At 44.4% G+C, this 14,473-nt stretch overlaps 1 protein-coding gene across 3 annotated transcripts in view; it reads right to left on the bottom strand.

Moving 5' to 3' along the window:
* GRAMD4 (GRAM domain containing 4) overlaps nucleotides 1-14,473 on the bottom strand; it is a 2,133,975-nt gene that overhangs the window by 436,107 nt on the left and 1,683,395 nt on the right. For all 3 annotated transcript variants that reach the window (XM_069629242.1, XM_069629243.1, XM_069629244.1), the window contains one exon: nucleotides 2,519-2,666. In XM_069629242.1, coding sequence (XP_069485343.1) covers nucleotides 2,519-2,666 — 148 coding nt within the window. The remainder of the gene's footprint in view (nucleotides 1-2,518; nucleotides 2,667-14,473) is intronic.

Consider the following 14,473-nt stretch of genomic DNA (forward strand, 5'->3'; position numbering starts at 1 on the left):
GGCAGGATAGTGGACCAGGAAGAAGATACATTGAAGTACTACAATGTGGAAGGAGGTTGTGATGAAAAGACAGTGGTATATCCATTGAGGCTTACTAATGAACTATTGTGGAATCATCATAACAAAACTGTGTTGCTTATCAAGAAGAAATGTGATTTAATGAAAGAGGATTGGTCTTCTAAGAAGAGAATAAATACATTGCATACAGACTTAATACATGAAAAAAAAGTATTTTCGTTCATCAAACAGCAGTTGAAGTGGGAAGTGTTACTTGAAAATAAGACAATTAGGTCGCCAAGCAAAGGATATATGGAATGAACATAAGTTTGTGTTATATTTCAAGCAGAACTTGGCTATTGAAAGAACTTTTGTGATTTTGAACTTTGGTTTGAAACATCCTTACTTGATTCAGGGGAAGAGGGTTCAACCCTGGTTACAAGGAATTATATTTATAATTTCATTGTTTGAATTTAAATGTTATTCTATGAAGTTGGAACAGCCAGATAATCCCTGCATGATTTTGTTTTATGTACGAGTGTGAGGGACAGAGATCTTTGGACATTAGGTATGTTTCCTTTAGCCTTAGTTTGATAGGTCGGGAAACTCTTGTAAGGTTAGATAAAGATAGGCTATTGTTTCACCCTTATCGTTTAATAAAATGGCTACTTGTGAGAACACTCCGTATGCTTGTCTCACATTTCTGACACCTCACAACAACCACAGATCTATTTTTTAAAATCTGCAGTTTTCATTCCATGGGTATGGCTCCCTTCCCCTGGTTTTCACACAGTCAAGAAGTTCTCTTGCTCTCCTTGGCTTTGCTGATGTATTCCACTCTCCAGTGGCAGGGGTATGGTTCCCTTCCCCTGGATTTCACACCCAAGAGGTGTTCTTTCCTATTCTTGACTAACAGTTTATTCGCTGTTGGATGCGGGTGCCAGACTCACAATCACATTGTCTGGTATACTCTCCTGCCAGGACTTTCACAATGTTCACTCTATAATTGGGTCCGGGTAACAGACTCACAATAGGTTGCCTGGTATACTCTACTGCCAGGGCTTCCACCACATGAATCATCCAGCCACTTCGACCCCCTTTTGTTTGTTTCACTTCATAATGCACTCAGCGTGCCAGCTCCCTTGCTCAGGTTCACCCTGTGATTAACACTGTCTCGCCTCGGCATACAGTATATGCTGCAAAGCACCCCAGTATCCCAATTCCCCTCTCAGGGCTCACCAGTCTCTTGTGGCGGCTTCTGCATTCTCTGCATCCTTCGGTTTCTCCAGCAGGGCACCGCCTCCTTCTGTTGGCGTCCCGTCCGCTCTCCGGTAGCCGCTATGCCTTGGCCTCATCTCCTGCTGCAGGTCTCCGTGCGGCTTACCTTCGTCCTCTTAGCTTCTCGTGACGGTGCTGGTTGGAGCTCTCCTGCCCCCAGCTACAGCTGGCTTTTTTTCTCGCTTCCTGACCATGTCAGGTGTATTGGTTCATCTTCCTCACAGAGCCGGGGTTTTAAATGTCCTAGCACCTATCGGATATCTACAACCACTAGAGCGTGTTACTAGTTCTGCAGCTTTAGTGCTCAGCATTGCTCTTGTTCTTTTCCTCATCTCAGTTGTTTTGCAAAAGTATAGGAAAGTCCTACTGTCAGTGCAAAGTGGACGGTCTGGATCTATATCACAATATGCCATACAGGTTTGAGAATTCAAGGGATTGGTCTTATACCAGAGTGGGAAAGGTAATACCATTTTCCTTCCAGTGAGTCTCTTTCCGCTCATGAGGGATGTCTCCCCAATATGGTTCTCCCTGAGGCAGCCACCCCCAGATTCAGGATCAGGTAGCGGTTGCCCTTCCCAGGCCATATGGAAAGAGATTTTCCCACAGAGAGGGAGCAATAACATCACTAGATTCACCACAAAGACTAGTTATATTAGTAGGATGATGTAAGATTATGTATTTAATCTTTGTGCTGAAGAAGTGTCGAAGGTGGAGAACATGCGCGTGCGGACTCAGGCCTGTAAGTCTTTCACCAATTTTGAATTGTTTGCAAAAATGAAAACCTCTTATAAGTACAATCATTTGTGTGGCAATTAACAGATAATTCAATAAAAATGCTGAAAAATAACTTAATTGGTGTGTTATTTACTCCATCACATGCTCTTAAACTATCTAACATACACATATTTTATAAAAGCACAGACGACATAGCAACAGACACTGGCCTTCTAATAAATACACAATTGTGACAACCATCACATGTGCTTTCCCCAAAATTACAAATGAAGTTACAATTTGAAAAATTTCAAGAACTGCAAAGTGGAACAATATGCCATAGTTTTTTTTAATACAGTGTTTGTGCTGTTTGACATGTGTACTAACCATATATATTGTTATTGGCTGTGGACTCTCAAAGTGGGTAAAAACCACCGAACAGTTTATCATGCTATGTTCTTTCTAGAGAGGGGCGCCTGCTACTTTTTTCATATATTGTTACTGTTGATACAACTACTAACTTGAATACCTGGCAAAGGTCGCTCAGCTTCTGACAGATTGAAGATTTCGTGGAAATTCCCTTTTTTTGTACTATGAAATCGGCCTCCGTCTTCATCTTTGCTCAACCCGGTGGGAGCACTTGAACCGACATTGCTTCTTGTTGATGTTGTTTGAACCTATACATAAATAGAGTGCTCAATGTTTTTTCACACAACTTAGTATTTGAACATGAATAATTAACACCAAATTCATTATTCAACCAAAAGCTGTCTTGTCATTCACGCAAAAGTGATACTTGGCGCAGTGGAAAAGCACAGCATGAACCATTTTAGAAAATATGTTTTTGGTATTTACTTTTCCTACAAATAATTCCGGAATTACCTGATGAGAAAAGCTTCATTTTGAACATGGCCACATGATAGTGTATGGACATGAAGCTCTAAAGTACATGGTGCAGAAAACTGAAGTTTTCAGACCACGCACATTTTATGTGAAAGGTAGATTAAATCTAGATGGAAGATGACCCCATCTATCGGGCAGACTACATTTTCCTGGTCAGTATGGTATAGCACCCCCTGATAGGCCATCTCTGACAACAATGTTGTTCAAAAAAAGGGCTTTGATGGTTTACAGAATGTACTGACAGCAAATTAAAATAGAATACTGGCATGATATTCTAATTAATTTGTATTTTATGCAAATGATGACTGTTCTGAAGAAACTCAGGCAGATCTTTACATGGGACCTTAACAAATTAGCGACATGGTCATATTAAGATCATTCTGTAACAAAAAAAGGAAAAATTAAGGGTCAGACTGGGACATCCATAAGCTAGCAGACATCTACAAATGTGGCATTGTTAAGTCTAGGCCGACTTGTTTTTGTTATGCAACCAAGACCAAAGGTTTTTTATTCATGCAAAGTGTTAACAAGCTTAGAAGTCAATGTTAAAATACCAAGCCCACTAAAATGCATGGTGGAGCAAAATGATGATGAATTTTCATATTCTGTACCAAAGACCTGATAATATTGATTTTTGAATCGTTCTCAACCACTCTACATGCTAAATTTTTATTTGAAGGATTATTTTGTTGTTCTTGCTCCAACTTCTGAGTGCTGGGCTTTGCTGTTTGACCTACATGAAGTGGTGACACAATGTGCTTCGGATCTGTAGACCACACAAATCATTGAATGATCAGCAAAAGTGTGGCAATTCCACTAATGGCGCAAACAAGATTGTACGAATGACCAGGACGAAACATAAGAAAATGCAGAAATGATGAATAGGAGAAAAGCATATGTCAGTCTTTACATATGTACATATTAAACATGTATGCCAGTCAGATGGGAAGATCCCAGGAGTTGGTGAGCCTCAGCCTTTACTATTTAAAAAAACAACAACAAAAAACAATCAATTGAGATTTCAGGTTGTGTTGACAACCACAAAAGAAATTCTTTTTGGCTAACACAAATTGGGTGCCTCCCTTGACAGCCCCATTTCTAATGTTACTGATTAAACCAGCCTATACCGAGTCTGATCAAACTAAGACTATGTAAAAGGTTGCTGAGCTAGAATGCCCTGTGCTGTTTTAGAAGTATGTTTGGAAAGACTGAAAACTACAACTTGCAGAAATGTTATTTATTAAACTATCCAAGGAATTTGAACAGTCGGTTACATGTATGATACCTTAAGATTGTTGGTGTGCTGTGGTAGAAAAAGAGAAGTTAATCATGGTAGCTACAGGCAGGTGCTCCAGGCTCTGCAATGTGACAAAATGCCATGATATAGGCTTAAGAAATCCAAGGAAAACTGCTATAATCCGATTTAGACATAGACATCTGTTCTGAAACCAGGTGCCATGGGGAAATCTTAAGGCAGGCTAGTCCTAACTCTTACTCCTGAAGTCTAAACTGTACTTAAAGGACCCCTTTACGGCAAGGAGTGTGACCCCCGACCTTTGGTCTTAACCGTAGTGGATGCACCAAAAGACAGGACTCGCTGGGTAAACATCTAAGCCCCTCAATCCATCAGACTGGCAGTTAATATTGAACATGCAGAAGAAATAGACAGTATCAATGTTTGCCGAGAGAATTGTTGACTTTCTGGAGCCATCACAGTGTAACACCATGTTTTTTTACAAATGCAAACCTGTGAAGATTAAAGACTTGTTTTCTGCACTGTGCTCACAGCACTGCATTGCATGAAGGCTTACAAGATGGAGATCTGCACAGCCAGAGTCCAGGGCTGGGGACACTGCTCCCCTCACCATTCAAGCATCAAAGCATATGGCTCCTCTAGACTTTGCTCACTGCAAATGACACTGGAACAACACCAAGAATGCAGCCAGCCTGATTACAGTCTCCAGCCGTGTACCCCCATAGCATGCTGCTGGGATTCTGATACAGCTGGCAAAACAGCAGTTCCAATGCAAGCCAACAATTTTGGGGGCACATTTTCCCTGGTACTAAAGCTAAAGCCAGTAATGGAATTACTGAAGGAAAGAGCCAATCTGAACAACTATAAAAGGGGCCAGTTGGTGTGGTGTGGAAGTCAGGCGAGGGGGTACTAGAACAGTGAGCAGAAAAGCAATAGGTGGGAGGAGGAAAGCAGAGAGATGTGGTGTGTAGAGAGTAATTGAGGCTACAGAGGTGAGACCAACAGAAGTGAAGAGGAGGTGCCTTGGAATAAAGGAAATCAACAGCGAGTACAAGAGGTGGTAATAATGGATACATTGAGAGTGGGAGAGGTGGTGACAAACAGTTCCTCTGAGAAAAGGAGGGACAAGGAGATTACAATATCTGGCGGGGATAGAGAAAGAGGTGATCATAGAGATACAAAGTAACCTTAGACAAGTAGAGTAATATAGAGGAGAAAAGAGGAGCAACAAAGAAAGTGGACGAGTATGAACGAGACAAGATGAGGACTGAATCGTGAAAGGAAGTGAGGGAAGAAACTACGACTGAGAAAGTATTAAAAGAGATAGGCAAGGCAGAGGATGAAGGAAGTGGTGTAGGAGAGAGGGTATGCCCAGAGGCAGAGTCCTTGAGAGGCTTTGGAGCTGGAGCAGATGGTTAAGCATTAACGTCTCCGTCAGCCCAACTAAGTGGTCAAGTCTAACAACTCCTGGATCTAGAATAGACTTGATAGGCATTTTATGTTCTCTGGCATCTGGTGTGACACTTGAGTGGTGAGGACGAGAAGCAGATGCAATGCATCCTGACAAGAGAACAAGCATTCAAGAAAGATGGACCTCTCACAATCCCGAGGACTGTGAGTGATTATTTGAATACTGCCAGGAAAGTGGAGAGTTGAGAGCGAGGCTGAAGGACTATGATCCACATTCCTTTAATGGGGTCCACTTTTTCTAGCCTACCATAAGCCCCAAATATGAGGTTAACACAATAATTACCCATGAAATATAGTAACTGGCTTTTCTGCATCTCTTCAGCTCTCTACGTGTGAGTCATCAAAAACACAATTCATTTCAGGTTGGAAAATAATAGCACAAAAGTAAAGTTAAAAATATATAATTTTTTAATTCGGGCTCAGTGCAGGTCATTATCCCCAAGTGTGTGGTTAAAAACGTACATTAGTGAAGAAAGCCCTTTAAAGATGTTAAAACATTTTTTGGGACGAAATCTTATATTAAATGTACTCAAGGAAGAGAATACCTATCGGAATTCGTCAACCAATACCAGAAGCTTAAGAAACTGCATTGGCAAACTGTGTTCTGTTTTCACAGAAGGCTATTGTGGTCTCCCCCAAATTGAAATATGACAATGCATTACTTACCGTAAAAGCATTTCTGATGGTTGTATCTGCTTAGATTCACATGCTGTGCATAGGTCCGACATCCAGTGGTCACTGCGGAGTATTGCATTTTGTTTTTCGTAGTCGAAAAGGGGACGTCGACAAGGCGTGTCTGTAACACTATCCCTATAGTGACGTGCTTTGTACCCACAATCCCTCACGCGTCGAGGTCCCTCTGTTTGTATTTTTTCTGCCCTGAGGGAGCCTTCTATACGTGAGTGAGTACAGGAGAGAGAGAGATGTAGAAAGGTGTCTATGTTGCTTCTATCTGAGCGGGGAGGAAGGGTGGGCGCATGTGAATCTAAGCAGATACAACCATCAGAAATGCTTTTACGGTAAGTAATGCATTGTCTTCTGATGTTTGTTAATCTGCTTAGAATCACATGCTGTGCATAGACTAGCGAGCAGTACCCGGAGTTGGCGGTGGGTTATGAGAAGGAACAGTAGAGAAAAGATGTCTTAATACTGCCTGTCCCACCTGGGAGTCAGATCTAGAGTGTGCATCTAGACAGTAGTGTTTTTTAAAGGTGTGCACAGAACTCCAGGTAGCCGCTTTGCAGATGGACTCAAGGGGAACATTTACAATGAACGCTATGGAAGCCCCAGTGCCTCGAGTGGAATGTGCTCTTGGCTTGAAGGGTAGTTCTCTCTTAGCAAGAGTGTAACAGAGAGTGATGCATTGAACAATCCATCTAGATATAGTGGACTTTGAAACTGCATCTCCTTCTCTTCCTGCTGCCACCGAGACAAAGAACTAATTAGTCTTTCTCAGTGGTCTGGTTCTTTCCATGTAGAACATGACAGCTCTGCGTACATCTAGTGTATGCAGACTTTTTTCTGTCAAGCTGGAAGGGTTTTGAAAGAACGTTGGTAGTTCTATTGACTGGTTTACATGGAATTTCGAGATGAATTTTGGTGCAAACCTTGGGTGTATGTGTAGAACCACCTTATCCTTGTGAACTGTTACGAAGGGGTCTAGAAGAGAAAGAGCCTGTAGTTCACTTACTCTCCTAATGGAGGTGATAGCTATTAGGAAAGCAGTCTTAAGAGTGAGGTCTTTAAGAGTTGCCTTGTGCATGGGTTCAAAAGGAGGGCCCATGAGTCTAGAAAGTACCACATTTAAGTCCCATCCAGGAGCTGGGTTAGCTATCGGAGGGTGTATTCTCTTTACCCCCTCCATGAAGGCCTTGATAACTTGTATCTTCCACCACAACACTTTAAGTTGGGAAGTGGTGTATGCAGAAAGTGCCGCTAGTTGGACTTTAATGGAATTGAACACTAGACCTGAATCCAGTAAATGGGTCAAGTACAGAACAATGTTAGTGGGAGAGCAGTCAACCGGGTTGATGCTCTTACCTCTACAACAGATGACAAATCTTTTACACTTGCTAGAATAGCAGTGGCGAGTTTTAGGTTTTCTGGCTTCCCTGAGGGTGTCCATACATCTCTGCGGGAGTTGTAGAGGTCCAAATTCTCTGATCTCAGGAGCCCAGCTGCTAAGTTCATGGTCTGAGGGCATGGATGCAGTGTCCTGCCCTTGTCCTGTGACAGCATGTTGTACGGGCAGGGAAGTTTCACTGGGGGAGGTAGGGACATCTCCATCAAGTGAGCGAACCATGGCTGCCGGGCCCTCATTGGGGCCACTAGTACCATGGTAACCTGCTCCTGGTGCATCTTGTGCACCACTTTGTTGAGCAGGGGAGTCGTGGGAAAGGCGTAAACAAATTTCCCTGACCATTGAATCGACAGACCGTTCCTCTTGGACTGGTTCTGGGGGTACCTGGAGGCGTAACTTTGGCATTGTGAGTTCTCCAGAGTTGCGAACAGGTCTATTTCCGGGAATCCCCATTGCGTAAAGACATCTAAGACGATGTCTTCGTGCAATCGCCATTCGTACTCTTCGGGCAGGGGGAAGTCTCTGCTGAGTTTGTCTGCTAGCAGATTGAGTTCCCCTGGTACGTGTTGTGACAGTAGGAACATGTTGTGTTTGAGAGCCCACTTCCATATATTCTGGGACAGCTTGGACAGTCCTGGAGAGTGGGTGCCCCCCTGCTTGTTGATGTAGTACATGGCTGTGGTGCTGTCTGTAAGGACCATCACTGTCTTCCCTTGTAGGTGTTTCTGGAAGGCTTTTTAGTGCTTTGAACACCGCCAGTAGCTCCAGTAGGTTTATGTGCTACGTTCGGAGTCCACACTCCGTGAGCAGCCTGATGGGATAGGTGAGCCCCCCATCCTGTGAGGGATGCGTCCGTGGTTAGAGTGGCCTCCACCGCGGGTGTGGCAAAGGGTTTCCCTATTATCAGGTTTTCCTTTGTCCACCACCGTAGCGAGAGAACCAAGGCTTGCAAGACCACCACTAGATCGTCCCATTGTCCGCTGGCCTGACACCACTGGCTGTTGAGCCACTCTTGCATTGGGCGCATGCGCAGGCGCGCGTGAGGTACCAAATAAATACACAACACCATCATTCCTAGCAATCGCATCGCTTTGCGCACCGTCACCTCTCGACCTGCCACATATTGGGGGATCTGAAACAGCATGTTTTGGACCCTCTCGTTGGAGGGGAAGACGAGGCCGTCCTTTGTTCGAATTAGAGCCCCTAGGAATTGTTTGACTTGGCTGGGGTCTAAGCTGGACTTCTTCTCGTTGATGGAGAAGCCCAGTTGGAACAAAAGGTCTACAGTCTTTTGGGTGTTTGAGAAGCATGTCTCGTAAGAATCCCCTGTTATGAGCCAGTCGTCGAGGTAAGGGTATACTGGGATGGATAACCTGCGCAGGTGGGCCGCTACCACTGCCAGTACTTTCGTGAATACCCTTGGTGCAGATGCTATGCCGAAGGGTAGCACTCTGAACTGGTAGTGTTTGCCCTCTATCATGAACCTGAGGTATTTTCTGTGCGCTGGCAACATTAAAATATGAAAGTATGCATCTTTCATGTCCAGTGTTGTCATGTAATTTCCCTGTGATAGCAGTGGGATCACTTCCTGTAAGGTCACCATACGAAACTTTTGGGGTTTGACAAACTTGTTTGCTGGGCGCAGATCTAATCAGGGCGCATGGTTAGATCCTTTTTGGGTACAAGGAAGTACACTGAATAAATACCTTCCATTACCTGAGATAGAGGCACGACCTCTATGGCTCCTTTTTCCAGTAGTTGGTCCACTTCTTGGAGAAGGATGGCGAGGTGTTCTGGTGTCATGCGGCGTCCCCTCGGGGGTCTGTATGTTGGGGAACTGTTGAACTCTATACAGCAGCCGCGGGCTACGGTGGAAAGTACCCAGCGGTCCGATGTTATACCCTCCCATGCTGGAAGAAAGGATGTTAACCGGCCCCGACCGGCATTGCATGGGAGGGGACGCAAATCTTCGCGTCACTTGGTGGTGTTGTTGGCTTGGGAGCCTCTGGGGGTGGAACCCCGGCCTCTTCCCTTGCCACGACGTTGACCCCTCTGATTGTACTGGCCGCTATTACTTTGGTAGTTGCTGGCAGGGTACTGTTGTTGGTTTTGTTGCTGGCGTTGTCCACGAAAAAAGCGCTTATTACCAAATCCCCGCCTGTTAGGGGGTTTTGAAATTTGGTCTAAGGTCTTTACTGTATCAAATTCTTTCTTCGCGTTCTCCAGCACGTCATCCACTGCTCTCCCAAAGAGGTTGGACTCCTCTATGGGTTTATTAATAAGGGACGCTTGTGTTTCCGCCTTAAATCCGGAATTGCGAAGCCAGACGTGACGCTTCAGTAAAATTCCTTGTACCAAAGTGCGGCCAGCCGTCTCTGCTGCATCGAGGGTATTCTTGATGATGCTTTGATTGACCAGAGAGCCCTCGTTAACTGTAGTTAGTAAACGAGTCCTTAGGGGTTCTGGAGCTTCTTTGATGTCCTGTCTGAGCTTAGCCCATTGAGCATCGGCGTAGCTTGCCAATAGGGTATTATTATTGGCGATTCTGGTAGAGAATGCTGCAGAGGTGGTGATTCTCTTGGCTAGGGCATACAGCTTCTTCCCCTCTTTGTCTGTGGGTGCCTCGCTAGTAGATAGTGGGACTCCTGCCCTTTTCCTGGTGTTGGTCACAACCAGGGAGTCCGGGATTGAGTGACCCTTAATATATAATGGGTCTGATTGAGAGGGAGAGAACAGTTTCTCAATCCTTGGATTGACCCCTCACACCAATGCCGGAGTGGAAAGAGAAGGTGTAATACGTCTCTTAACTGAGGCGAGGATGGGTATAACCTGGCTAGTGGGGGTTTTTTCTTTGATAATCCTCTCCACAAAATCAGTGTCTGGGGTGACCTCCCCAGTTTCGATCTCGAAATGTGCTGCTGCCTTCTTCAGCAGTGCATTGAAGGTGGGTTGATCATCGACAGGCGAAGGGTTCCTGACTGGTGTAGTTTCAGTAGACCTGATGACTATACTGCTACTGCCTGTGACTGCCAGGGATTTGGGTCGCCCTCGCCTGTGTCTTCCTGGAATCCTTCCTCACATAGGTTAGTTTCCTCGTGAAAACCTTCCTCTTCTTGTTGGTCCTCAACATAGGTGAACTCATCTTCCTCTTGGAAGAAGGTGTCTTCCTCGGTGGGATTGTAAGAGTCTATGTCCTCCTGTATGGGGTTATAAAACTTCTGGTATTTAGCCCTTGGACTCTCCAGGGGTGCCTCCCTTGGTCTCTTGGGTGCCCTGTCTTCTGGGATGGACATGAACCTATCTAGTTTGTCCATACAGGTCTGGAACCTTTCAAAGGTCCACTGAGGTCGGCCAGGAGGGTCTGGGAAAGAAAAGGGGGTTTCTTCCTCCTGTAATAGTCTGGTTCTGCCCCATAACGTCGAAGAAAGAGAGCCTTTGCCTTCTGAGTATCCTTCTTGCTGGCTAGGGCCTTCTGTCGGCGTCAGGAACAGGCCTGATCTGTTTTCCGGCGCCTTCGGCGTATCTTTGGCCCTGTGCGCGGTTTTCGGCGTTGCACTCGCCGTCTGTCTTTGGCCGTCCTTAGATGCTATGCGCGCGAGGCTTTCGGCGATCATACTCTCTTCCGAGGGATTGGTCGCCGTCGCGCTATGAAACGTCGAGTCCTTGCCCGTCGAGTCCTTGCCCGTCGAGTCCTTGCCCGTCGAGTCCTTGCCCGTCGAGTCCTTGCCCGTCGAGTCCTTGTTGGCAACGTGAGCGCTCTTGCGATGCGCGTCGCCGGAAATTTTGGTGTTAGCGCCCTTATTTTTAGAGTGCCCAGTCGCCTGTCGCGGGAGCGGTGGCGGGAAGGGCTGACGACCCTTACGGTCGGCGGAAGACATCGATGGGCCCGGCGTCCCCGTTGGCGCTATGGCTACCTTCGTCTTCGACGAGTGTGTGCCTGGGGGTATGTGCTTTGGTGTTTTTTTGTGTGCGTCCTTGTCGCCGGGGTGTTCATCCCCATAAGCTGGGCATGAGCCGGGCTTGTCGGGGCCGGGGACGGACGATGAGGAGCGTGAACGCTCCTTTGAGAGGTCTACAGTCTCCGTTACGGGGGCCGTGTAGTCACTGTCCTCGTCACACTCGGCGGCAGCGGGCGAGGAGTCAGGCCTAGACATGGTGTAGGCCACCCACCTTTTGACCCTGCGGTCTTTTAGAGTTTTGGGCTTTAGTAATTTACAGGCCACACAGCTGTCCTCCTGGTGATCGAGGGGTAAGCAACGGTTGCACCGTTTGTGCTTATCCTTCCAGGTATATTTACCCTTGCAAAGCGGGCAAAACCTAAATGGCGTCCTCTCCATAGCTGAGGGTAATAAGTGTGACTACGACCTCGAAAGAGAGGGAGGGGAAAGAGAAAGGCATTCTTAAAGAAAAGAAAGAAAGACCACAAAACCCCACTCTCCCTACTGTGTATGGCCGGCGAGGCCAAGCCACGTGTTCGGCAGCGCCGAAGGATCTCCTCCGCTTGTCCTTCCGTCGAAGATCTTGCTCGGCGGAGAAACGGCTCTGCGTCGAGGGAGGGATCTACGTTATTGATATTAATAACAAACGACCAAAGGTCGAAGAAACTATTTGGCAATGTCTCTCGAGGAGCTCCGCATAAAGGCAACCAGTAGCTGGGCGGAAAAAAACAATCTGAGGGACCTCGACGCGTGAGGGATTGTGGGTACAACGCACGTCACTATAGGGATAGTGTTACAGACACGTCTTGTCGACGTCCCCTTTTCGACTACGAAAAACAAAATGCAATACTCCGCAGTGACCACTGGATGTCGGACCTATGCACAGCATGTGATTCTAAGCAGATTAACAAACATCAGAAATATATATATATATATAAACATATTCACTGATAAATCTTTATTAAAAGGGACGTTATGGTTAAGTTGCACTAATAAAATCCTATCAATGGTTACAAGAAAAACCGAAACCCCCCCCGAAATTCGCCAGCTAAGCAACCATAACTCGCACCAGCACCGTTCACTGCTAAGATTAACACCCAGGACATCAAAGATTACATCATAAATGTCATTGATGACATCACATATCGCTTTATTCATATTGTGCCTTGCTTTTTCCATTTGCGAACAAAATAAATTCAAACCCATCCATATTTGCCTCTGAGCAATCCGTGAAAAGTAATTTTTGAATTTGGAAACAGTTCCAACAACTTTCCAAATGTATCCTTCATTGCAAACTACAGACTCTTACAACCTTCCCAACCACACCTATTATGCCACTCCACAATCAAACAGCACTCTATTCATATCTCTACAATCACACCCACACACCCATGCACCATACATTCATATACATTCCACAACTTTTACACCCAAACTTTCTTTTTTCCCCCCAACAGACACAACAAAATGCCTACTAAAAAGAAAGTATGTAAAAAAGTAACAAAATGTAGAGCACATAACAATAAAAGCAAGCCATATAGTCATCCACCTCTAAAACAATGTATAGAAAACATTAAAAAGAAAGAGCTACTAACCTCACTCCACAAAACTAAACCAGCCACCACCAACAAAAGGCCCCTCTTCCAGAAACTATAAAAACATGTACAAAGAAAAGCAGACCTAGTAATAAACCTTACACTATATCTACCAGTGTTAAAGTAGCCCCTATTAAAGCAAGCCAAAACTTTTTTTTTTTACAAATGATGTTCCACCGTAGAGCTCTTCACAACAAAGCTGAAAATTCATAATCTACACTTAAAAACGACCGCAGGAGACAAATCCTCGAAGCTCTAGTTGAAAGCACATTTTTACTAAAGAGAAAATTGTTTGCATTAATTTTAAACAGAATGAAACCACTAACTAAATTAATTAATAAATTACAAAAAGTACTACTAGACATGCACAATGTCAACATAGATACCTTTTCAAACTTTTGTGAAGGTGAATGGATTTACAAAAGCAACACAGAACTATATTTCAATGAAGAGGCTTATAAACAAGAACAAAAAACAAATTGACATAGACAGTGATGGCCGAGAGTATGAAATGGTAGGAGACACCATTATGGCAAAAGAAACCATTATAGAAAAAACATACCGAACAAACTTTCAACCAAATGTTCCTTTCACCCAAATAAACCGTCCAGTGTACAAATGGACATGCAGCTCAATGTGTAACGTACACCAACAATCCTTACAACAATTACTCAATCACTATGTGAAACTAACAGACAAAAGTACAATGAAAACTTTACAAACCATGGACTCTTGTCCAGTGCTCAGCCACACTGGACTTCAAGGACATTCATTATCCTGTATTTTAGGAACTGCTTGCAAAAGCACCTCCCACCATATCAAAATGTTAGCAACATGCCAGTCCGCTAAACGGAATCGTGTGCATAACTATTCTATGCAAAAACTTCTGCTCCAGAACTGCAAAATTGAAATAACATTTTCCTTCATGGAACAGCCAAAGAACTCCTTCAAAAAATAGAGCACATCCAAAGTAAATACTTTGGAACTGAAGTTGATTTAGAAAATTCTATAACTTCAAAAAACATTACACAAAAACCAACATCCTAACACAGACAAAATAAATAGCTAAGTTTCAAAACACATCCGATGAAATACCAAACCAAGTATGTGTCTGTTGTCGCAGAATTCTAGAGAAATAGTAGATATGGCACACAAAACAGAGGACAATAAGGAATCCCAATGGTTCCAATTAGCTGTATATGTAACAGCAGAAAATAAATCCAAAATAAGTGACCCCTCGTTA

This window comes from Ambystoma mexicanum, chromosome 12 (assembly GCF_040938575.1).
Source record: "Ambystoma mexicanum isolate Mex_15411 chromosome 12, UKY_AmexF1_1, whole genome shotgun sequence".
In the NCBI taxonomy this organism is placed as follows: domain Eukaryota; kingdom Metazoa; phylum Chordata; class Amphibia; order Caudata; family Ambystomatidae; genus Ambystoma; species Ambystoma mexicanum.